The sequence below is a fragment of the Mirounga leonina genome, unplaced genomic scaffold, assembly GCF_011800145.1.
Source record: "Mirounga leonina isolate KUSES-001 unplaced genomic scaffold, KU_Mleo_1.0 Mir_418, whole genome shotgun sequence".
Lineage (NCBI taxonomy): Eukaryota > Metazoa > Chordata > Mammalia > Carnivora > Phocidae > Mirounga > Mirounga leonina.
In genome coordinates, this window is record NW_023270739.1 from 7964720 (window position 1) to 7989183 (window position 24464).

Below are 24464 nucleotides of genomic sequence, written 5' to 3' on the forward strand. Positions count from 1 at the left end.
CCAACCTCACCCCCATCCTCACCTCCAACCTCACCTCCAACCTCACCTCCATCCTCACCCCCATCCTCACCCTTAACCTCACCCCCATCTTCACCCCACCCTCACCTCCAGCCAGTCTTTATTGATCCGACTGAGAAGGATGATCACATCTCCAACTTTGAAATTCAGTTCCAGTTTGCTGTTGCCAGTGAAGTCAAACAGGGCCTGGGAGAAGAGTGGAGTAGGGCAGGAGGAAGGGAGCATTCATTGAATTCCTACGAAACTGCTTTGCATACTTCAGCATCCCAGTTAACAGATGAGGAAACTGGCTCAGGGAGCATGACTGACTTGTCTGAGGCCACTCCATTTGTTAGTGGAGGAGCCAGAATTAGAATCCAGGTCTCTCTGACTCCAGAATGGTGCTCCTTTCAGACCTGGTGGGATGAGCACAGAGAGGCAAGGATCCAAACTCCCTGGGTCGAGCACCTTCCTCAGCCCACCCAGGCCTCAGTGTGGGCTCCAGTGCTCCCATAAGCCCAGGGCACTGACCACACTGTTTCTACATGTGTGTCCCCGGGGAGCTGGGACCTCCTTGAGGGCAGGGCCTGGTTTGAGTCACCTCTGACGTTTCAGTCGCCAGGGTGGGGCTGGCCTGGAGGAGGCCAGGAAAGCTTGCTGAATGGATGACGGATGGCTGCATTCCCCTCTGCCTGAGTGCTCCCCATATCCCCTCCTGTCAGCTGGGTTGGGCGCCCTTAGGGCCGAGTCTGAGGCCCCTCCAACCCGCAGCACCCAGCGCCATTTGTGGGCACATTGAGGGCGCCCAGGAGGAGGGGTGCAGTGGCGAAGGGTGGAGCCCAGAGGTGAGGTGGGAGGCCTGGCCCAGTGGAGGTTACCTCTGCTCGCGGAGCTGCCATGCGGTCAAAGATGGCGTCTTGTGGGGACTCACTCTTGCTGCAGAGAGAAAAGGAAGGCCCGTCAGCCCTTCTGGTTCCCTCAGGGCCTGGCTCCCTGCTTCTGTCCCCAAAGCAGCCCCTCATCAGGGGCAGGAAAGGCAGGGAAGGGAGAGGATGTTAAAAATGCAGCTACAGTTGCTCTCTGGGCCATCTCTCTCACACACACACACACACACACACACGCACGCACTGGTTCCCACTGCCCATGGGGGAGGGACTGTATCCCCTTTGTGGAAACAGAGACTCAGCAAGAAGGTGGGGAGGAAGATACACATTTGCTCAGCACCCTAACTTGTCAACCCTTTCACATCTGTTCTTCCTTCTACTTCCCACACCCAACCTCTCATTTTTCAGCCAAGGAAATGGGTTGGAGAGGCCCTCTGTGCCAGGGCTCGGGGCACAGGGCTGCCGCGTGGCTCAGCTGGAATTGAGGCCTGCCTGCGTGCCCCGGGGAGACGGCTAGGCACCGAGAGGACACTCAGAGATACTAGCCTGAGGAAGGAGGGAGGCCCTGGGAGGGAGGCCGGGGCTCAGGAGCACTGTCCCTGGAATTCTTAGCAGCGACGGCCTGGCCTCTGGAAGCCCAGCCCTATCACAGTGGCTTGGATTTTCTGTGATTATTTTCTGCTTAGGAGGGAGCTGGAAGGGAGTGGTGGGCTCTTCGGAATCAGTGAGGAAGAAGCAGTGTCCCCTGGGGGCCCGTGTGATACACCAGAAGCCACAGACAGCCCCATGGAACTGCATGACCGGGGGACCGGGCATCCCAGGATATACTCTGGGAATGTCTGTGGAGAGAGCAACTCCTCCCTTCCCTGCCACTCTCCACTCTCTCCAGGCACCCCGAGTCCTGAGGCATCCCCACTGGGGACTGGGACACCCAACTCTCCCCATCAGTGGCCCAGCCCCTGTCCTCCGGTCCTCACTGTCACACACATCAAAATGTACCCACCTTCTATCCCTCCAGGCCCTGTGCTCGATTTTCCAAGCTCACCTAACAAGCTGAACATCCTGGGGTATTCAGGGATAGAACTGATGTCTAGTTTTTCTCTTCTTCCAGGGAAAAGACGTACCTTGGCCGTGGGGGCATCTGGGACAGAGCGCCCAGTTAGGAACACCTGGTAAGGGGCCCAGGGCCTGGCCCGCGGGAGCGCAGCGGCCGGTCACTTACACTTTCCGGGTACGCGGCCGGAGCCGGCGCAGTGCTTGGGGCACCTGCTCTGAGTCATAGGACGACTGGTAGAAGAAGATCCGGACGTCCTCATTCATCAGCACCCAGATGGGCAGGCTGAGGAGGCTCTGCATTTGGGAGAGGAGGCAGGACAGGGGGGTGGTCAACAGAAAGGTCTGGACATCCCAGCCCCTCTGCCCCATCCCCATCCCCCACCCTGGTCCCGCTCTTTCTAGTACCGCTTTCTCTGCCTGATCACACAAACGACATATTTCATTTCATACAAGACATGTAACGTTTCAGAAGCTTTCCTCCCGGGTTCAAGATCAGGAGGGGACCAACTGGCTTGAGGACAGTTCATTTGGAGAAAACCTAAAGGCCTCCAGACACAATGATAATGGTAATGGCAGGTAAAATGACGTGGAGGTGACTGTCCAGGCACCACATTGAGTGCCACACCAGGTGACCTCGCTCCATCTCACAACAACCTGAAAGTTAGTGCCAGAGAGGTTAGGGGACCTGCCCGAGGCCGCCTGGCCTAGCGAGTGACAGTGCCGGGCCACCCAGAGCCATCTGCCATGAGGCCCAGCCCTGAGATAAAATATCAGATAATAGTGGGAGGAAGGATACCTCAAATGACCCAAACCAACAACAGTTGGTGGTATTACAGCCCAAAAAGTGCTTTCTGATACTTGATCTCATACACAGTTGGGGAAACTGAGGCTCAGAGAAGCAAAGGACCTGACCCAGTTGGCAGAGCTAGGAAGCAGTGGACCTGGGACCCTCACTCAATCTCATGTTGGTTATACCCACCACTAGGCTCTCCGTGAGGACGCAGAGTCCCCAGACCCTGGCAGTCATTCCCCCCAAACTGCACAACGCACAGGTCCCCGGGAATACTCCAGAGGACCCCCTCGGAGAATCCCATGGAGGCAGCAGGAAGGGGGGGACCTGGAGGTCCATCCCGGAGGAACTGGGAATGCAGAGCCCGGAAAGGACATGGCTGTCATCTGGGGAGGGCTGGGAGGTAGCCCAGAGATGGGTTTAAGGGCACAGACACTGAGCCAGGCTGGGGCCTGGGATCAAATCCCACTCACCAGCTGGGTGACCGTGGGCAAGCGAGCCTCCGTACGCTCATTAATAAAGTGGGGATGATACTAGCGTCTGCCTTGTGGGATGGCGTAAGGATTGAATGAGTGACGTGCGCACGACACTTAGAACATCACCAGGCATCTAATCTAACAGGTGCACCGTCAGAGCTGGCAAAGATCGCTGTCACTGTGGCTTTCGTTACAACATAGCACAGTGGGTACACAGAGCCGCGAGTTCGAATCCCCAACCCTCCTATCCAGCTGCTCTACCCCACGGAGTGAGTGGCTCCACCTCCTCGTTTGTGAATAGGGTGAATGGCATCTAACTCACAAGTTATTGAGAGAAATAACCAAGCCTATTCGTTTATCCTACAAATGTATATCGAGAGCCTCCCGGCTGCCAGTCAAAGCACCCCACATCGTTCCAGGCAGGGGTCGTTATCACACGACCCATATTCTCCATGAGGACAGTGGGGAGACTGGTGGGTGGACGTTACAGGGAATCAGATTTTTCTAATAGCTGTCCGACAGGGGACGAGCAGGGAAGCGTGGTAGTGAGCTCCCCGTCCCTGAACCTTTCAAGCATAGGCTGGGGTTACCCATAGCAGAGATTCCTGCACCGATTGACTCCTGGGCTTTGAGGAACCAAATCGGACAGAAAGGATGGGATTCCTCCAGGTGTGGGAGGAAGAGCCCCAGCTCCATGGCCTCATCCCTCCCTCCAGAGCTCACTCCTCTCCAAGCCCTGCAGGGGGAGAGAGGAGCCTCCAGCCACCCCAAAGGAGAAGCTGTCACAGCACCCCCTTGAGGGGAGATGCCTCCATTGCTGTGGCCCAGGGGCTTCCCACAGTCCCTCTTCTCTGCTCAGAGCCCAGGATTCCTGCAGCCACTGGAGAGGGCTGGGGCTTCTCCTCCTGCCTCCCACCTCCCACTGCTCACTCTACTAGGAGTTATGATCTCTCACATTCTGGAAGCTCCCAACTTCACTCCCCTCCCATGAGACCAGCGAGCTGGAGGGACGGCCGTATTTCATAGGTGAGGAAACCAAGGCCTAGAGAGGATGAGCCACTCGCCCCAAATCACCCAAACAGTCAATGTCAGAGTGAAGACTGAAGACTCCTAGCTCTGTGCCCTTCAGCCATGAGAGTAGAAGAGGAGGGGGAGCCCTCGCTGGCTGGGAGGGTGCCTCTGTGCTATGAGGAGGGCTTCCCTCTCCAGTTTCCTAAGGTTGCCATCAAGCCATGGCTTGGATGCCTCTAGTGACGGGGTGCTCACTACCTCATGAGGAACACTGTCCCTTTCTTGCACAGTCCTGATTGGTAGAGGGCCTTTCTTGACCAGCTGGTCTCTGCCTTCAAGGTGCTTCTGTCTCTGTGCTCTCATCTCCTAGGGATGCAGACAGTTTACAGGTTGGGAAATACCCAAGGGCCTTTCTCTAGTTTGTACAAAGGCACTCTGTGAGAGAGCTGAGGCCCTGGCGCATCACGCCTCTGTTACATAGGCCATGGTTTTGTGATTTCGTGACCCACCCGTCCTTCTCCCCACTGGCCAGCAGGTACCTTGAGGGCAGATACTGTATCCTATTCACCTCGGTATCAGAACACCTGGCAGACACCAGAGTTGTCAATTCAAAGTGTGGTTCCTTGTACCTTCTCCATTGCTTCTGCCTCTCTGCCTGGAGCCCCCAGAACACATCCTGTTTCTCTCCCCAGGGGAGAAGATTAAGGTTTGAAGATGGGGCCCATCGGAGCAGGAGAGCCAGCTCCCAGGCCACATTCAGGGGTGCTACCTTCCCAGGGGCCCTCCCAGGTGCCAAGGTGACCCACCGCTACCTTCATGTAGGCGTTGAGGGCGGGTATCCGCATCTCCGCGATCTCTTGTTTCACACCCATGTAGACTTTGGCTGTGGAAATGCAAAGAGCTGTCCTGGGAGCCTGGGCCAAGACTACGGTCTCTGGGCTCTAAGCCACCCACCCAGGCCAGGAATCCTCCCCACTGGCTCGGCCGTGCTGAAGGGGCCACCCCACCTTTCAGCTTGCATTCTCTGGGCTTACTGTCACCAGCTGATATTTTCCTTGTTTTACTTATTTATTGCCTGTTCCTACACGTGCGCATGCACACACACACACTCACATGCACACTCACGATTCTTGGCTCCAAGAGAGGAGGAGCTTTGCTTTGCCCATAGCTGAGTCCCATCACCTAGGATGGGGGTCCTCAACCCCAGCTGCACATTTAAGTCACCCAGGGAGCATTTAAAAATCTCATTATGTAGGACTTGCCCCAGAATTATTAAATCAGAATCTCTGGGGGTGGGACTTGGGCATCAGAATTCTCTAAATCTCAAGGTACTTCTAATATGCCCCCCAAGGTCTAGAATAGTGTCCCCTACCAATCCATATTTGTAGAGTAGATGAATGAATCATTCCTCAAAAGCAAGGCAGCATGTTTAGGGAGAAAGGGAAACAGATGATGGCTGACCCAGACAAATGTCCTCTCCAGAGGCCTTAGGCGGGGGGGGGCTGGTAGAACCATCCCCTGAGAACCCCCAGCGGAAGGCAAACAAACGTCTGGCTCTGTTGCCTGTGAGCTGGGCAAGGGCTGGTGTCCAGCAGGAGGGCAGCATCTGAGGTCTGGGGTAGAGAGGCCTTTAGGACTTAGCAGCAATAAGAGAGCAGTTAATCAGAGGTCAGATTACCTGGTTGCAGGGAGGATGCTGGGAGGGAGAAGAAAGCAGGGGATGGGGCTGCAGAGAACGCCTAAGAACCTTCCCAGAAGCATCAGAGAGGGTAGATTCTGTAAGGAGCTGGAGGAGCAGTTGGTGAGGTAGGAAGAGACCTGGGAGGAGGTCAGGGAGAGCTTCCCAGAGGAGGAAGCAGGACAGTGAAAGTGAGGCCGGGATATGCCCACAGAAGTCCGACTTAACAGGTTACGGGCCACCATCCCAAGGGGAATTCAGTGGGGCAGTGAGAGCAGAAACCAAGCTGGTGGATGAGCAGGGGAGGAGAGGGGAAAAGGGGGACAGTGAGTGACTCCTAAAAGAAAGGAGATTTTGAGGGCCGTCGGGGGTCAAGGGGGCTTATGGCCGGAAAGCCTCCTCGTGGCACAGGCTTGTCTAAAGACAGGAGAACTGAGGTTGTGGGAGAGCCTGGCAGAGTCCAAAATAAGGGAAAGGCAAGCTTTTTGGGGGAAAGCTGCCGAGGAGGGAAGGGCAAAGCTCCCTGGAGCCTGGCGGGGAGGCGGGCTCAGAACAGGAGGGTCCCCCTTCCCCTGCAGCCCAGAGACAGGGAAGGGGCAGGTGCGAGTGGAAGTGGCTCCGGAGGAGAAGAGAAGCCAGGAGCCCCTGGGGGACAGCTTCAGCTCCTCCGGGAGCTCTGCCGGGACAGAGAGAAAGCAAGAGCAAGAAGGAGGCAGAGTGTGGAGCCTGAAGAAGGAAAGGTCAGGAAGCGTCTCTGCTATTTGTGGGAAGGGTGCTTGTATGCGGCCTGCAGGGTGTGGGGGGCACCCCGAGACCACCCCACGGACCCGGCACCCCAACACTCCTGCAGGGCTCCGGAGGGCAGGCACCGAGCAGCTAGAGATTTGGGCCTATCCGAGGGGCATGTGTGGACTGAGCTGGGGAGAGAGGCCAGGAGGCAAGGGGTGAGCGGACTGCCCGGAAGCAAAGATGGGGTGCCCACAGCGTCCCAGCGGAGGAGGGTAGGAGGGGGAGAACTGTGGGAGCTGGGTGGCAGTCAGAGGGCCGCTCTCAGACAGGGCTGCAGGGGGCGCTGAAGGTGAGTCTGCGCGCGATGCACAGGGGATGGATGGCTGCAACAGGGTGGCCAGGAGGTCAAGGGCGACGAGGCTGGAGGCGGCAGCCTGCGACTGCCAGGAGGGGCCACGGACGGATGGTTGGCATGGAGGCAAACCCAGAGTAACCCCCAGGAGCTGGAAGCAGAGGCCGAGGGCCACAGCTCTGTCGTGTGGCAGGACGCCCGGCTCCCCGGGCTGCAGGACTGGGACGGCCACCTACCTGGGAGCACGGGCAGGTTGCAGGTGAACGGGCTGGTCTTGTTCTCTGGCCCAAACCGCTCCTCCAGCTTGCTCTGCAAGGCATAGAACTGGCGGTAGCGGCGGTAGATGAGGTACTTGGATCCCCCTTTAGTCTTCACCTCGATGACAAAAACCTAGGGAGGACACAGGCCAGGGTGTAGGGAGGCCGGGGGCAGAGGAGGGTGGGGGTTTGAAGGTCCGAGAACTAGAGCAATGTTTCTCAACCTCGCTATTCTGCGGGGGGCCAGCTACTTCTTTGGGGGGGCTGCCCTGTGCGATGGTTGGTGCCGAGCAGCCTCCCTGGGCTCCATCTCCCAGAGGCCAGCAGCACCCCCGGCCCCAAGCTGGAGTTGTCAAAAATGTCTCAAGATATTTACTACGAAATCGCCCTGTTGAGAAGTTAAGGGGATGAGAGAGTTGGAGGTTTGGAGGTCAGAAGCTGAAGGTTGGGGGGCTGTCTTACAAAATAGCTGGTGAAGCCCCTCTTCTCCTCGATGTCCGCGATGTTGGCGGAGACCACAATGTCGTCGGGAAGCTGCTCAAAGTCGCTGAGGGAGACGGGAGGGAAAGGAGCCTGGTTACCACCTGATGGGCTCACTGGGCCGAAGTGGGCAGAAATGAACCAAGAGTGTGTCTGGCATTCCTTGGTCAACACTGCTTCCGGAGCCAGGCCGGGGCACGGACCGGACACTTGGAGACAGGGCCGTACATCAGCAGCCATATTACGGGCAAGCGAATCACTCTGTGGCTGCGTTATTCATCCAGGAGCAGCGCATCAAGTAACGTCCATCATGTCAGACCGTGGGCAAGGCTCTGGGTCATGCAGGGAGGAACAAAGTCAACGCATGTCCCACAGAGAGAATAGTTCATCATGCCCAGGCTGGGAAAGTCCTCACAGAGGAGGATGTGGTGTTTGAACCAGGTCTAGAAGGTCAAACAGAAGGTCAAAGGGGAATCCACCAAGTAGGCCCAGGGGGTTGGGGGAGGGTCTTCCAGACAGTGGGAACAGCATATGCTAAGGTTTCAAGGCGCGAGGAGTGGGCTTGGGTCTAGTGTGACTGGAGTTAGCTGTGATCGGAGACTGAACAGGCAGGTGAGGCCAGGTTGAGGAGGGGCTCCAGTGCTGAGCTAAGTACCTCCCGTAGGCAACAGGGAGCCATACAAGGCTTCAGAAGAGAGTAAAAACAGTACGATCCCGGCCTATGGAGGCCAACTCAGGCAGCTGTGTGCAGAGGAAACGGAGGACAGAGACGGAAGGGACAGATCAGCACTTTGAGGCCCCGGAGTGGTACAGCTGAGAGATGGTGGGGGCTGAGCCAGACACAGAGATGCAACCCTTGGTGGACACTGTGTCATTGTCATGTCCTCTGCTTCTTCCTGCTAATCAAGCTCCATTTTTTTTTAGGGTGGCAATGTGCCTAGCCTCAAGGTGATAGGCCATGATTGGTCTGAACCAAACCTAATAATCTCATTCCTTTTCCCAGCCTCCCCTACAGCTAGGACCAGCCATGTGATCAGTTCTGACCAATGAGACCTAAGAGGAAATCTGCACTGGGACCTCTCCAGGAGTGTTTGCTTTCCTGATCCAGAGGGAGGGGCAGGCCAGCATGGGTTTCCTCACCTTCCCCCTTCTGCCTACCTTGGAAGTAGGGGTGCCGTCTGGACCCACAGCAGCCACATTGCCTCCATGAGGCAAAGACAGGAGGAAGACCAAAGGAATCTCTGGGATTCTGGTCCTGAGGTCACTGAACTGCAGCAGCAGCTGTGGCCTGCCTCTGGACTTCTTGTCATGTGCACAAATAAGTCCCTGTTTGTTTAAGCTCCCACGAGTTCCTCAGTGCCCTGCAGACTTACACATTTCCAGCAGACACGCCGCCAATCTGTGAGTCATTCCTGACCAATGGCCAGCAGTGTTTGGGGACTGTTTGGATTTGGAGGTGAGAGAAAGGGCAGTGTCGAGAGTGACACCTACATATCACCCATCTCCTGCCCAGGATGGGTGGGAGTGGAGGAGTGCTGACGGACTGAGTTTCGAGCACGCTAATGTGAGTCCCTTGGGCCCCCAGGTCGAGGTCTGGCAAGAACTCTTGTGACTCTGGCGCTCAGTGGGGGCAGTTGGGGATGGGGGTGGGGGTGGATCTCTGCTGGAGTCGGGGAGGTACCATGTGCCCGTGACCGGTGGTAAAGACCGCCCCCCCGGAAGAGCGATCTGTGAGCAGAGGGGGCTGAGAGGGACAGGTGGAGGACGAGAAAACAGACAGCCAAGGGGACAGAGAAAGAGTAGCCAGGGGTCGCCGAGTCCTGAGCAACTGGGAGACAGGGTGGGAGTGGGGGCGGGGCTGCCACATTCACAAGCTGGCCAGGCCCTCGGGGAGATCGGTTTCCCAGTCTGCACACCCAGTCCCAGCTGCTGCGGGTCCCCACATGGCCTGGACTGCGTGGGACCTCCGGCTACCTCAGGACACTGGCAGCTGCCACTGCGGGGGGGGGGGGGCACTCAGGGTGGCAATGGATAAGCAGAGGAAATCCCCACCACTTCCCGAGCAACTTAGTGGCCACTGGCAGCCTCCCCACTCACTTTCCACACATGACCCCATGGCAACACCCTTGGGAGAAGCTTCCTCCTCCACTTTCTCCCCAGGGGCTGTGCATCTCATGGTTATTTCATCTGCAATAGGATGGGGGTGGGGGCGGACAGGAAGGAAGGAACCAGAGCATAGAAATGGCCCTGGGCAGGGACTCGGCCAGGTTGGGTCATAACTACACTTAACAGTTCCCTGAGTATGCGCTATGCACCAGATGCTCTTCTGGTACCTTTTTACAGACAGGGAAACTGAGGCACAGGGCGGTTACAGAACCTGCCCAAGTAAATCAAGAAGCTAGGATCTGAGCCTAAGCAGAATTTCGTTCCCAAACACTGCCCCACTGCTCCTAGTTTGCTGCCCCAACAGCTCACTGCACACACATAGACAAATCCCAGCCCCCCCACCTCAGTTCCCCCACCTGAGGTAATAATAGTAATAATAATAATAATAATAGCAAACCCTTGATAGCACCTAGCGTAGCTCACATATTGTTCTAAGCACATTTGGACATGGCCTCTGCCCTCCTGGGTCTCATGGCTGAGTGAAGGAGTTTGACACTAAACAAATAACAGCATCGTTTCAATGGTCAGGGAGGCTGTGAAGGAAAAGCAAATGGTGTTTTGAGCCATCCTAGAGCCTGGCCATTATTATAATCCACCCCCCCCCCACAACCGCCACCCCACCGAGAACTAGTAGTGCAGTGGGCAAGAGAGTTTGGCAAGCAGGCACTTCGAAGATGGGGCTTACATCCATCAGAGAGAAAAGCAGGGTGCTATGCATGCCCGAGGTTCATGGCTCACTCAGACGGAGGGTGGTCAGGGAGGGCTTCCTGGAAGAAGGGGGGCCGGGTCAGCAGGAGAAGCAAAGAGGAGTTGGCCACAGGATGACAGTCAAGGGAAACTAGAGTCAAAGGCTCTAGCCATGCCAGAGGGGACAAGTGCAAGGAACTTCAGGGCGGGGGCTGTCTGAGCGCAGCCAGAACACAGAACGAGAGGCGGAAAGTAACGTGAGACACTGGCAGGGCCCATCACAAAGGGGTGCTGGGCGAGGGAGGCTTTCACTGGGATGGCATGGGTCAGGAGGTCTCATCCATAACAAGTCCAGCCCCAGATTCCCCACAAAAGCAGGGACTCTGCCCACTGCTGCAGCCCCAGGGCCCAGAACAGCACCAGGCACATAGTAGGTGCTCCATGTGGGGCCACCCCATGTGTCTTAGCAAGTCCTCTGGTGGTCAGCATGGGAATGGCCTGGCTGCCTGCTGGGGGCTGAGGCAGGAAGCTGCTACACCAGGGCGGAGGCAGGGGTGCAGCAAACCCGACTGGAAATCCTCCCCCGAAGAGCCACTCCCCTGGAGATCTCAGCCAGGACCCCTCAGAGCTGAAGTCAACTCAGGGCCTTCTGCAGCCGGGCTGCTCTGGGTTCATACGCGCCCATGTTATTCATGCAAAGTCCACTGTGGAGCCTGGATGGGAGGGGCTGACTGAGGCCTGGAAAGGCCCTCAGGTGGCAGCTAGGTCAGGTTTCGTGGCTCCTGCAGACAGCAGGCGCTCAAAACATGTTTGTTGGAATCAGACTCACTACCCCAAGGCAGTCCGTTCGAACTTTGGACGTCTGGGGTCTGGGGTCTTAGAAAGTCCTGCTGGACCCTCACCCCCATTTTCCGTCCTTCGCTCTGGCTTCAAGCAGAGCACATCCAGGGCACCTGAGGGGCAGGGAGGCCAGCGACCCCAAGACCCGGCTCCATGGCCCCATGAAGGGAGGCAGGAGGGTACCCATTCCTCCCCCTCCAAGGGGCAAAAGGGTGGCTGAGAAGAAGCAGGGAGTGGGAGGGAGGGAGCGCACCGTCGGGGACAGGGGGTGGCTTTGGTGGGCGTCCTGCCTTCTGACATTCCCTGACAAACAGGAAGGGCCACGGGCCTCACACGGCGGCCACTTCCTGTGTGTTCGTGCGTTCGGCTCAGTGTCCCCTGAGAACCTGTGGGGAGGAGAACCTGGGGGGCAGCCCCAGCCCCCGCACCGCCCTCCGGCTCACCAAGGCCCTTCCTGACTACCCCCCCGCCCACCGACCTTCAGCCTTTGGCAATTCCACCTCCAGCCCCCAGACTCCACCGTGGACCCTTTGCTGCCCACTTTGACCTAAACCAGCCTGACCCATCTCACAGTGGGCACGCTCTCTTTCCGATGTCACCGGCTCTTCCAACCCAGGGCAGGAGCCAAGTCCTGTGTCCTCAGGTCCCCTACAGCTCAGGGCACAGTCTTGCTGAGAGATAGGCCCTGGCGAGGCTATGCTCCAGGTGACTCTGAGGAAGTACTTTATCCTCCTTGGTCCTCATTTTTCTCATCAGCACCATGACAGGATTGGACTAGAAGGATCCAAGGACCTTGTCCAGTTCAAAGATCCATTCACCGATTCACTCATCCGGCAGCATTTCCAGAGCATTTAGTCCATGCTGGTGTTGTTCTATGTACTGAGGATACAGCAGTGATGGGGGGACAAATACCCTCATGGGGCCTGCTGATGGGAGAGCCAGTGATACAGAAAACAAACGAGCCAGCATAGAATATTATGCAAGTGGGCTAAGGACTCTGCAGAAAAGGGAAACAGGGCGAGCCGTCAGAGAGCAATGTAGGGACTGTGAGGGAAGACTTTTGACATGTGAGCCAGGCCCCAGATAAAGAGGAAGAAGCCAGATCCTGTGATTCTGTTTGAACAGAAGATGGAAAGCCATCTTCTAGCCTGGGACCCAGGACACCAGTGCAGACTCCACACCCACTCCTGTGTGACCCTGGGAAAATCACTTGCCCTCTCTGAGCCTCCATGCCTTCATCTGTGCCTGCGGGAAGTGAGCCACGACTGGAGCCTTCCTTGAAACACTTCTGAGAATCAGCATTTCAGAGCTTTCGGGTTCTGACTCAGCTCCAGCCTCTTAGCTTTTGTGACCTCAATAAGGGGCTGCAGGAGGGTGGGCCTCTGTCCCCCAAGGCCCTACGGGAACAGGGAGGAGGCCCAGGGAGGGCACTGCCCCCACACTCACCTCTCGGCCCGCAGCTGCTGGGCCAAAGCCATGGTCGTCAGTGCTCCCGGGGAGAGGATGGCAAGAGTCTCACCTGGCCAGGCCCCGAGGCCGAGTTCACCTCTCACTCACCTCTAGCCACCCTGTGTCTCTGCTGTGGTCCCAGGAGTTCCCAAGAGCCACCCCTGGGGAGGCCCCACCCCTGCCTCTCTCATTTAGAAGAGGCTCCTCCTCTGGGCTCTCTAGGTCTAGCCCTGGGCCCACACTTCCTCTTTCACACCTCCCAGCTGCACTGCAATTGGGGAAGTGCCCACCCTTGGATGCTGGGTTTGCAGGAATCCACTGACTCGGGGGCTTTGAGGACGTCCTCGATGTACTTTCTTGGAGCTGGGCTGCCATTGGGCATCAGAGAGCTCCATTCCATCAGAGACAGGGTCCTTGTGCTGGCTCAGCCACCAAGGGGCCTCGTGAACTTGGAGAGTCTCTTCTCATCCTCTGGCTCATCACGCCCAACCCTCTCACTCTCACTACCAAGCCTTTGCCCAAACTATTCCCGAGGCCTGGAGTGCTGGCTTCCACCTTGCCTGTCATCCCTCAGGCTCTGGGCAAATGCCACCTCCTCCGGGAAGCCTCCCTGGTTTCCCCAACAGAATTAGCACTCAGTTGCCTCTGTCGTATAGAGTGTGAATGTCGGTTTATGCTTCTGTCTTCCCCTTCCCCAGGGCTCTGGGCTAAACTCTCCTCATCCCTAGATCCCCAGGCCTGGCACAGCCAGCCGGTCCTTGTTGGATCTGCCAACCACAGTGAACTCTATGTTACAAACCTGATCATACCTTTTCCTGCTTAAACTCTTCAACTGCTTCGCCTTGCACTTAAGGAGAAAGTGCAAACTCCTGGTCCTGCCTGCCTCCAGTATTCAGGGGACGCTTCTGGCTGGTGATTCCATGGGTCCTCTCACCGGTATGGCTACTGGATTCTGAAGGGAGCTCTCTGAGAAGTCCACAGCCACACCCAGTAACCCCCAACCCATCACACACACACTCACACACTCTCATCCACACTCAGCGCTCACTCATGCATTGCAGATGCAAAGCAGAACAGCAGAGAGAGAGTAGAGATGAGAAACAGCCATGCTTTGCCATCCATGGGCATCACAGAATGGGGCCTTCTGACTCCATCTGTCCCAAACCCATGCCATAGCAGTGCCCCTAGGACTGGGACAAGGGTCTGGGGGGACAGAGCCAGCTGCATGGAGGCCAGAGCCAGGGTCTCCTACAACAGTCCCTTTGTTACCTCCCAGATGAAGGGACTGGGGACAGGAGCATTCTCAGGATCCCAAGGGCTATCTGGCTATAAGAATGGAGGGCGATTGGCAACCTCAAGCCCTTCCTCTGAACCTCATCCCTGCTCCAGCCAGCCACCCCATGGCACCCGCTGCCCCAAATGGAGTTCAGGGTGAAGCCAGAGCCCCCAGGAGGGAGCATGCTCTGGGCCCAGCTCCACATTCCTGACTCAGTGAAGATCTCCCTCTCTTCACCAGGCCAAGGCCTCTTCTGAAACCAAGATCCTTTATGTACTCCTTGGGAGGCAAGGACAGTTGGAGAAAGACAGAGGAGAGGACACGAAAGGAGAAAAATAGAGAGACAATCAGTGACTATTTACTGAGCAAGGCATTCGGAAGACAGAGATAAGATGGCAGGGTGAACACAAGCTGGAATTCCCCATCCTACCCCAGACATACGGAAAAGGCTGGATAATACATTCTTTAGTACTTTAAACATACAGAGCCTAGCTCACAAGCAAGAAAGTATAATATTCAGGTTCTAAGAGAGGGAGAACCTAGACCAGAGAGAGGGGCTGGTGCCTCACACTCCACGGGAAAACTAAGGGTGCAGATGGGTTATTGGGGCTGAGATTTTTAATGCCTAATCTGGGACTAGGCCTGGGCTACGTGTCCTGTGCTATTGCCAACAAGTCAAATCTGAGTTCCCAGTGTGAAGCCAGGTGTCAGAACTGATTAGAAGACCAGCCTTTCTCGGCTATCAGCCTGGGGTCACGGCAGGAATGGAGATACTCTCCCAGGCCAGGGGTAGAACAAAGGGTATGTTCACCAGATCAGAGTCTCAAACCTGAAACATGCACTAGCCCGAGGCCCAGACCCAAGCTACCCACACAGTGTGGAAATCCCAAGCTGAGGCATTACATCAAAACAGTTTGGAAACCATGAGTCTATAGGAGCAACAACAAAACTGCCCTGTGAGTTCACAAATCGAAGTTAAAAATTGTGTAAAGAACACCCACACTCTGAAGGACAGCTTACAGACTCAACATACGGAAGAATTCACACCCGGAGAACTAGAGATAATATAACTAATGACTCCAACCCAGTCACTGGTGTCTCAGGGCTCCTGGTCTACAGTATAAAGCAATTAAATGCAGAGTCAAAGGACAGGGTGAAGGGACAGACATGGCACCAAGAGCTGCAAGCACCCAGCCATGGCCGAGGTCAATGCAGCCCTAGAGTTGGTCAGGAAAGACAGGAAGTGACAATTTTAGCCAGGAAGTGTGACACAGCACTTGTCATGTGATTGTGTGTATCATCGTATGTGTATGGTTAGCAACACATATAGTTGCGCATAAATGTGGATATAAACACATACAACTCTGTGTAGGGACGTGTGAGTGTGTTTAGGTTGCGTCCACGCGAGAGCACGCAGCATAGTGCACAGCAGTGAGACTGTGAGTATGAGAGGCCAGGTTTACGCGCTGGGATCTAAGTGGGCACATCATGAGCATGAACACGAATGCATTTATAACGTATGAACTCGGGCAACCAGTATGTCCTTTTTGATCCTTTCTTTACCGATCGTAAAACAGTCTTACTGAATGGGTGGTGTTGGGAATTAATGAGAAAAATGTATGAAAAGTGCCTAGACACATGGGAATTTCTTATTCTTGGTCATAGTTTTCAGTGTGTGCGTGTGTGTGTGTTTCAGGGACGACAAGCCCTCAAGTTCACCTTCCCAGATTTCTCAAGGTCTTGCCTTCCCATCCCCCACTCCCTCCCCCCCACCCCCCAAGAAGCCTCCTGTGTGTGGCCCTGACTCAGCCACCGGGCAGCCATCGCCGCCTCCGCAGTGGAGGGGAGGGCTGCGGGGATGGGAAGATTGTCCAGGGAAGGGCCCCAGGGCCTGTGGGGGGCCAGCTCTTCCCTCCCTGCCCGTGGTTCTGCTGAATATGGGTATTTCTCTAGCTCCTCATACAGAACACTGCTGCTAATTTTATGTCCGAGCTCTGATACGGTGTAATTCGAGACCAGACACTCTGTCAGCAGTGGCCACCCGTCCTGCTGCTACTGCAGGGGTGGAGAATGAGGCAGAAGACTAGCCAGGAAAAGGAGCCAAGCTCTTCACACATTTCATTAAGCCAGTGTTTCTCGAGCCTTTCTGGGGAGGTACAAAGAAATGCCTGGAGTGACCTCTGGCTTATCAAGAGCTCATCTGATAACCTCCACTGGCCACAGCCTGGGAGTAAACAAGTCATTGAACAGTGGATGGGTAGCTCCCCTGCCCAGGCACTGGAGCTCAGATATTTTATTCCTAGAAGAAAGCACCTCTGGCCTTCCCTTCCCCAGGTTACTTTGAGAGCGTACCCAAATCTAACAACCCCGGAGATTTGAATCTGGAGGAAAATCGCTGGGGGGCGGGGGAGGGGTTGGAAGCAAATGACAGTTAAGTGACAGTCTGACAGTGACAAGGAGGATGGAATGCCGAAAGAAAGCAGGTACAAGAAGTCAAGAACCAAAGGCAGGGGCTGCTCTGAGAAGGGGCATCGCTGCATTACGGAATGCAATTCATATGTCTGTTCATAGCCACATCTGCAAGGCAGGGTTCCATGTGCTCAGGCCACACCCGAGGAATTCCCAGAGGACTGGATGGGATTGAGGCCTGGCTCTAAAACTCACAACATGCACAGCACTCTTCGACCCTGATTCGGGTGCTGGCGTATCCGAGCTAAAGCGCGGCCCTTGGTTTAGAGATGAGGAACACGGCCTCCGAGGAGGCGGCGGTTCCGAGGGCTCCAGCCGCGGGAAATAGGGCACAGTGGCAGACGGGGGCTGGGGAAGAGGCAGGACCAGGTGATGATGCCCCAGGAGCTCCTTAGGGGAGCTCAGCAAATGCCTGCTGCCTGAGTCATCAGCTCTCCTAGGGAAGGAGAGGAAAATCCCAGATTAGGCTGAGCAAGATTCCTGGGGATCCCTCATGCACTGAAGTCCCCAATCTTGACCCACATGTGTCTCTCCTTGTAATTTATGAGGGGAGCTTCACTGGACCTCCTCCCTGAGCCATAAATAGCCACCCCTGGCAATCCCCAGGGAGTGGAATTTGGAGACAGAGGGTGTGGATGAAGCCAATCGGACAGCAAACTCTCTGAAGGCAGAAGGCTCTGCCTTCTCTTTGGCGCCCCGGCTTCCAGCAGAGCTGGGTGCGGAACTCAGGTGCCCTGGCTCTGGCATGTGGCTGACCGAAGTTCATTTTTCTTGTTCATTTTCCTAAGTGGAGATGATAATATTTGCTTCCTAGGATTAATGCATTGCTCGTTGTTTCAAAATGTAACGAGGACCTACTACATGCCAGACATCCAGCGTGTGCCCGGCTCCAGATAAAAGTAATTGTCCTTGGGATGCATACTTTCTGGAGGTGGGTTAAATAGGATGATGAATGCCAAGTGCTTAGTACAACACCCACACGCGGAAGGTGGTCAGTAAATTACAAATGTTAATGTTGTTGTTATTGAGGATGGTTTTCTTGGTATGGATTGGACCCCTCCTGATCTATCTCCCCATGTGCACTTTGCTCCTCTGTGTCTTAAAACTGATCACATTAGATTCTAATTTTTCCCCACATTCCTCTAACCCATTCTTGCCGCACTTGTCTATGGAAACGGCTTTGCACTTAATCAATGTGTTGACGGAAACAGACCACCAGGGGGCGCCGCAACTCAACATCCCGGTTCTCGCTCTGCAGCGCCACCTAGAGGAGAAATGTCCTGAGCCGCAGTAGAAGGAACAGCCCCACTAGAGGGTCAAATTGTGAGCTAGCCCCGGAGGAGTCCTGCGTGCTGGATCCCACTGTCCTCCCCAGAAGGGCCCGTAGGTCCAAATCTGAGCGGGACTCGTGAGAAGATGCCCCCAGAGGCTAAGGACCCTGAACCTCCTCTCCACTGATCAGAAATAGGCACCGAGATGCACTGAGTTTATGGTTTCACCATCCCTCCACCATAAAATTGCAGGAGTATATGAGTTAGCCCTTGCAAAATCTTGGAACAGTGCCTGGCCCAAAGTCCAGCTCAGTACATGTCAGCTCCGATTATTGCCACTTAATCCTCACACCTACCCTGATAAAATAGGTCCTATTTTTATTCCTGGTCTGGAGATGAGGAAACTGAGTCTCTACGGGATCAGGAGCCTGAAGCAAAGTGACTTAGTAAGGTCAGATTTTGACCTCAAATCTGGATGACTCCAAAACACAGTAACTGTGCTAGACCGGCCCCCATTCTTTCATCTATTCATTCCACAAGCATTCATTTAGCATCCCCTCTGCAGAGGTATAAAGGATACAGACCGGAATCTGGCACGGTTGCTGCCCTCAACGAGCTCCCCCTGCTGTTGAAATACACACATAAACATGCAGGCATGCATACACACGGGCACACTCGCGGTGTGCAAACCCACGCAGGTATAAACACAGAGGCATGCGTGTACACGCATGTCCACATATGCACACATGCACGCATACACACATCATACAGAACAAAGTACAGTTCCTGGAGAGGCCTGGAGATACAGAAGAATCCAGTTTCCCCGGTTCCATGCCCCCAGGGGGTCACAGACACAAATTTCTCCAGAGGCCTGGCCGGTGTCCTCACAGGTTCAGATGGAGCCAGGGTGGAAAGGCAAGGGGCGGGGAGCCCGTGGCTTAGCATCTGTCTCCCCACGCCATCACCTTCCAGCACAGAACTCAAAGGACTCCCAGAATTCTCAATTTGAACCTGGCCTTCCAGCTTTTCACGAAGGTCTGCCTGACAAGGTAGGACAGAACTTGTTTTAGTAGCAGTCGGTTGGCTTGATCTACAACTTCATGTGTGTAGATACCCAGTCCCTGGGTTTCTGTTGGCACTATGGCTCCTATCCCTGCAAGTGTTGGGGTCAGTGAGCAGGATCGAGGGACAGTAATCCTCTGGAATTCATTCAAAGAGGAAAGAGAATCCATCACAGTGCTTAAATAAAGAGTGATGTAATCTGATTAACGTTTTTTAAAGATCCCTTTGCCGCATGGACGGTAGCTCACAGGAGGTGGCATTGGACGTAAGTAGACTAAGCGCCCCCTACTAACAGCTTTCTGATTCGATTTTTAAAAATCAGCTTTATCAAGTGTCGTTTGCATACGATAAAACTCACTGACTTAAAGCACACAGGTCAATGGGTCTTGACAATTATGTAACCAACCATGTCACAATATAGGTCATTTCCATGATCCCAAAAAGATCCCTTGTGCCCCTTGCCTCCGACCTCCCTGCCCTGCCCGAGGCTCTGGCAACTACCGATCTGCTTCCTATTATTCTATTTTGTCATTTCTGAAATTTCATACAAATGGAATCACAAAGTATGTGGTCTTTTGTGTCTGGCTTTTTTCACACAGTATCAGGCTGTTGATGCGTACATCAGTAATTTATCCTTCTTATGACCGAGTAGTAGTCTCTTATATGGATATACCACAGTTGCTTATCTTTTCACAAACTGATGGACATTATGGCTGCTTCCAGTTTAGGGTTATTAAAACAAAGCTACGACAGACATTCAAGCATAAAGGCTCATGTGGATGTGTGTTTCGTTGCTCTTGGGTAAAGATCTAAGAGTAGGGTGCTGGATCCTATGGTATTTCACTTTAGAAGAAAACTGTTTTTCAAAGTGGTTGGACCCTTTTACATTCCCACCAGCCAGTGTATCAGGAAGCAGATGTGCCAAGGTTCCAGGTCCACGCTGCCTCGGACACTGTGGCTCCAGGTCAGTAAACACGGGGGGAGGGGGGCATCTAAATGTAGTCATAGCCTCTGGGCTGGTTATTAAACTGTCTCCTCTCCGCTCCAGACCTACCCTTCTATGCTCAGCTCTCGGGAGCTGGTGTTGGGTGTCCAGACCACATTGCTGCTTGGCAGACTGATTCCCATTCGCTTCTGCTGATGGTAGCTCCTTCCAGGAGACCAGAAGGATGGAGAGGAGGAAGGCATTTGCTCCCTTCTGTTTGCTCCCAATACCCAACAGCACTGCCCTGAAAGTCAATTCTAGTATTTTCCACATCCCCAGGATGAGCCTCACCCCACCCCTTCCTTGGAGGTCTGAAGTTCTGAGTCCCAGCTCCCTGAGGGCCCTTCTCCAAGCTTCTGAGGCACCAACACCAGCTGAGCAACCTCCCCTCCATCTGCTCCTCCTCCAAGCTTCTAGGTTGCGACAACCCCACTCTCTTCCTTCCGTTCCCACAGCCGTAGGAAGCAGGTACTCTATCTGGTTACCTCAGCGTCCCCTTTTGCTTTTCAGTCCTCCAAGATCTGTACAACCCATCCCCTATATTAAGTTCTCACTGCTAAAATAATTTGCGCACTTTCTGTTTCCCCAACGCCCAGCCCGCCCGGTGGGACCCAAGTCCAGCTCCTGGCTAGGGCGTCCCAAGGGAAGCAGGACCATCAGGCAGGAGGAGCCCATGCTGGGAGCAGAAGGACGGGCCCTCGGACAGCTCGCTCAACCACTCTGACCGGCAGTTTTTTTCTCTACAAAAGGCGCCCAGCTAGAGCCTGATATAATTGAGGGCTAAGTAAGTATTTACAGAAGGAACTGGGAGAAAGAGGCATTTTATATTAGCTACTGACAGCTGCTCAGTTGGCACGCATTGCAAATTTTACTCCTAGGGGGGATGCAAATTCTTACTCTTTCTTACTCTATGCTTTCGTTCTTCTTAACCAGAAACTGCTAAAATCCCCTAGAATTCATGCTTGCCGCCTTCCTTTGTTGAGAAAGTCCCGGAGTGGCAGTGGACTTGCGGGCACCCAGCTAAATGTAACGTTTCCCAATCTACCTGGTAGCTACAGGTGCGTGACCAAGGGCTGGCCAGTGGGATGCGGGGGGGGGGGGGGGGGATCTGTGGACACAACTTCCTGGCTGTGCCCTCAAAGAGAGAGGGTGTGCCCTCCACTCCCCTGTTCCCCTTCCTGCTGGCTGCAGAGGCCGAAGACGGAGGACAGTTAAACAACAAAGTAGAGAGTCTCTGACTCAACCCCAGATGGCTTACACTCCAACTGTTCATGAAAGAGAAAGAAATCTTTACTGGGTTCAAGCCACTGGTATTTTGACCTTGGTTACATCTGCTAAATGTGTGTCCTACCTGATACCCTAGAACAGGGATTGGCAAACGTTTTCTCTAGGAAGCCAAACAGTAAATATTTTAAGCTTTGTGGGGCATTGATCTCAGTCACAACTCCTGGATTCTGCTTTGTAGCCTGAAAGCAGCTGTAGCAATAATTGAATGGGGGTGGCTGTCTTCCAATAAAACTTTATTTATAAAAACCAGGCAGCAGATGTGGCCCTCAGCCCGTAGTTTGCAGACCCTTGAACAAGAGTTAAGAGCCAAGAGTCTCTCGGGTAGCAGTTCACACAGACTGTGCGTAGGAGGATCTGTGAAGAGCTCAGGCAGGTGACTCGTTGGTGGGGCTGAAGCTGAGCCCCCGCCCCAAGGTCACCTCCTCCCTGGGGGTCTCCGTCTGCCTCTGGATGCTAATACGATGCCACTGCCTCTAAAACTCTGCCCCAGAAGGGGAGGGTCCCCCGGGCTGCAGTTTGCACAGCCTGGACTCATCAGAACCTTGAAGGCACCAAATGGGGGAAAATAGAACCTGCAGAAAAACCGCGGCTCCAGGCTGTCCCAAGTCTGCAAGGGGCTCTATTTGAAAATCAGGGTTGCCTCCAGGGAGTAAGTACAAAGCAATGCCAAACTTCTCATAACCCCTTTCCCCTACCCACCTCCTCCCCACCCTGCAGCTCCTGCACACATTTCCTCTAGCCCCAGCCCCCACGGCACGCCTCCCTCCTCCCTCCTGCCTCATCTGGATCCTATAGGTCCCTGGGGCCTCTCTCAGCACATCTCAGTGCGTTCTCCTGCTGTCCCCACCTCCCCACCCCCGCCTCCATGATTCTATGGGCCTTCTTCAGCCTTTGGATTCTCTGCACCAGCTAAGATGCAAAGCTGGTCAATGGCTCTTTGAAGGAGGGGCGGGGCGGGGGGGCGCGGGGTGGCCGCTAGCTCTAGCTCTCTTGGGTTGGGGCTTCCTACCCATAAGAGCTAGTCTTCTAGACTTTCCACCCCTTCCTGCTAAGGACTGTGTACCATGAGCACCTGTGGGTCAAGGACTACCACATTCATCTATGAATCTCTAGTGTCCAGAATGGGACCGACCCGTGTGTGGGGCGTGGAGGAAGGGCGTGAAGAAGGGGGCAAAGCAGGCGGTGGGCTCACAGACTGCATCGCCTCCTCTGGGCTCTGCCCTCCAGGTTCAGGGAAGAGCTTCCTCTGTCCCAGCCCACAATGAGCACTAATTGCCCAGCGCGCCCCAGAGCCCAGAACGGCACACCCAGGAACCAGAGAGCTTCGCAACAGGAGGTCCCGGAAATTCTGTAACTGCCCTTCATACTCTCACCCTTTGGCAATATGCTCCCTCTAGCCCCAGCCCCCACGGCATGCCTCCCCCGAGGCCCTGAGACCTCCCACCCTCTGCGCACCCGTCCTCGCCCTGGGGCCCTTCCCCAGCCCTGGTCTCCACCGATTGCTTCAGTTTCCACACCCGCTTGCTCCCCCAGTTCCTCCTCCAAGTCTGGGGGCCCGTTCCCGGGCTCCTCCTTCATCTACTTCCTCAGTCCCCTCCCCACACACCCATGCTCTCTCTGGCTGCAGGCTTCATCTACTCCTGTGCCCCCATTACCAGCTGCTCCCGAGTGGTGCCCCAGGCCCATGTGTCCAACTGCCTCCGGGCCCCCACCGCACGCAGATGCCCCCCAGCTCTGCAGAGCACCCTTCCTCCTGCAACCTCTGTCTTCGCCATTTGCCCAAGTCAGAGACCTGCAGGTCACATGGCCTCCTCATCCTCCCTCGCTGATATAGCCAATCCCCAGGAACGTGTTTCACCTCCAAATGTCCCTCAAGTGCCCCCTCGCTCCATCCCTACAGCCTCCTGTCTTGCCTGCGCTGCTCCAGCAGCCGCCCTACCCGATCTTCCTGTCCCAGTTCAGCCCTGCAGTCTGTCTTCCCCACTGGCTGCAGGAGGCCCTTCCTAGAAAGAACTAACCAATGCTTCCAGCCCTCTAGCTCTCCGGAGAACCAGTCCAGCTTGCTGTCATCCAAGCCAGGCTCCTGCCTGACTCTGGCCTTGTCCCTCTCCTCTTCCAGCTCAAGTCCGTTTTGCAGGTTGCTGTTGCCCCATGAGGCCCACATCTTCTCTGCTTGGCCAATTCCTGTTTCTCCCAAAAGACTATCTACCATCCCCTGGAAAGGCATCATAGGATTGAAATGTGTTGTCTGCCTGGCACACAGTAGGTGCTTAAGACGAGGAAGTTGGGGTTGTTATCAGGGGGCTCCTACAGCCCCGGGGACCCAGCAATGATCCCTGAGTTGCTGCTTTCATGCAGGTCTTAGGGTGCTTCCCCCTCACAATGACATTTGATGCTCAGACCACTCAGACCAGTGTAGCGGCGAGGGGATGGGTCACCCTGTCCCCATTTCACTTAATAGCAGGATCGAGACTTTCTCCAGCACCTTCACCCCAACTCTTCCCACAAGTCCCCTTCCTCTAGTAAGAGGAGGAAGAGGGGTCTTCTCTCCTCTGTGGCCTCCCTGAGTCTGGCAGCGTCCCACGTGTGGCATGCCCCCCTCCCCTCACTCCCCTCGGACCACACTTATAGACTTTTAGGGAAGAGTGGAAGGTGGCGGGTGACCAGAAGGGTGAGGAGCTCTGCACACTCTTGCTGCAGGAACTCCTCGTTAGCTGTCTCCGTCTTTGGGCCCAAAGCATTGCCCATTGTGTGATCCTTCGCTTACAACCCAGCAGCTCTGACTGCACCTGTTACTTCTGTTCCCCGACTTGTCAATGTTTGAATAAAAGGCGCAGGCTTTGGTTTGTGACAAGGAAGAGGAGGACCGAAAAGCCCCCACCCTCTCTTTCCCACCCCAAGGGAACTACTGAAACCCTTCCATTATTCCCTCTAAATTCCTCTGTATTTCTATATAAAAAGCTTATATTGCTATTTTTGACTGATTGACTGTTAGATATGATGCCTCAGTTTCCTCTTACGGCAAATGAGGATTCGGTGTTCTTATTTTTGTTGCATTGTATTAAATCTTTGGAAGCTTTTGGAAACTTTATCTGTGGTCTTCTGGGGTCACATGATGATGTGTGTTGTGTGGATTATTTTTCATTCATTTTACTATTTCTATGGTAGGCCTAACTCAATCTGGACACTCATGATCTTCAGTTTGGGGAAGTTTTCTTGGATTGTCTTCTTGATAATTTTCTCTGTTCTCTCTCTGTCTTTT

At 54.8% G+C, this 24464-nt stretch overlaps 1 protein-coding gene and 1 long non-coding RNA gene across 4 annotated transcripts in view; one reads left to right on the forward strand and one right to left on the reverse strand.

The window, feature by feature from the left end:
- Positions 1-13019, reverse strand: part of NCF4 (neutrophil cytosolic factor 4) — a 19844-nt gene extending 6825 nt beyond the window's left edge. The window contains exons 1-7 of one of the 3 annotated variants that reach the window (XM_034987588.1): positions 8869-9105; positions 7693-7777; positions 7210-7363; positions 5027-5097; positions 2104-2231; positions 876-933; positions 106-204 (exon numbers count right to left, since the gene is read on the reverse strand). In XM_034987588.1, the coding sequence (XP_034843479.1) occupies positions 106-204; positions 876-933; positions 2104-2231; positions 5027-5097; positions 7210-7363; positions 7693-7777; positions 8869-9020 (747 nt within the window). In that variant the 5' untranslated portion in view covers positions 9021-9105. Of the gene's footprint in view, positions 1-105; positions 205-875; positions 934-2103; positions 2232-5026; positions 5098-7209; positions 7364-7692; positions 7778-8868; positions 9106-10561; positions 11430-12849 lie in introns of those variants that run through there. The other 2 variants (XM_034987589.1, XM_034987590.1) reach the window with 2 other exon arrangements.
- Positions 9179-24464, forward strand: part of LOC117998728 — a 17567-nt gene continuing 2281 nt past the window's right edge. Inside the window, exons 1-4 of the long non-coding RNA XR_004676051.1 lie at positions 9179-9274; positions 20195-20383; positions 20512-20699; positions 23322-23464. This is a non-coding gene — a long non-coding RNA (uncharacterized LOC117998728). The remainder of the gene's footprint in view (positions 9275-20194; positions 20384-20511; positions 20700-23321; positions 23465-24464) is intronic.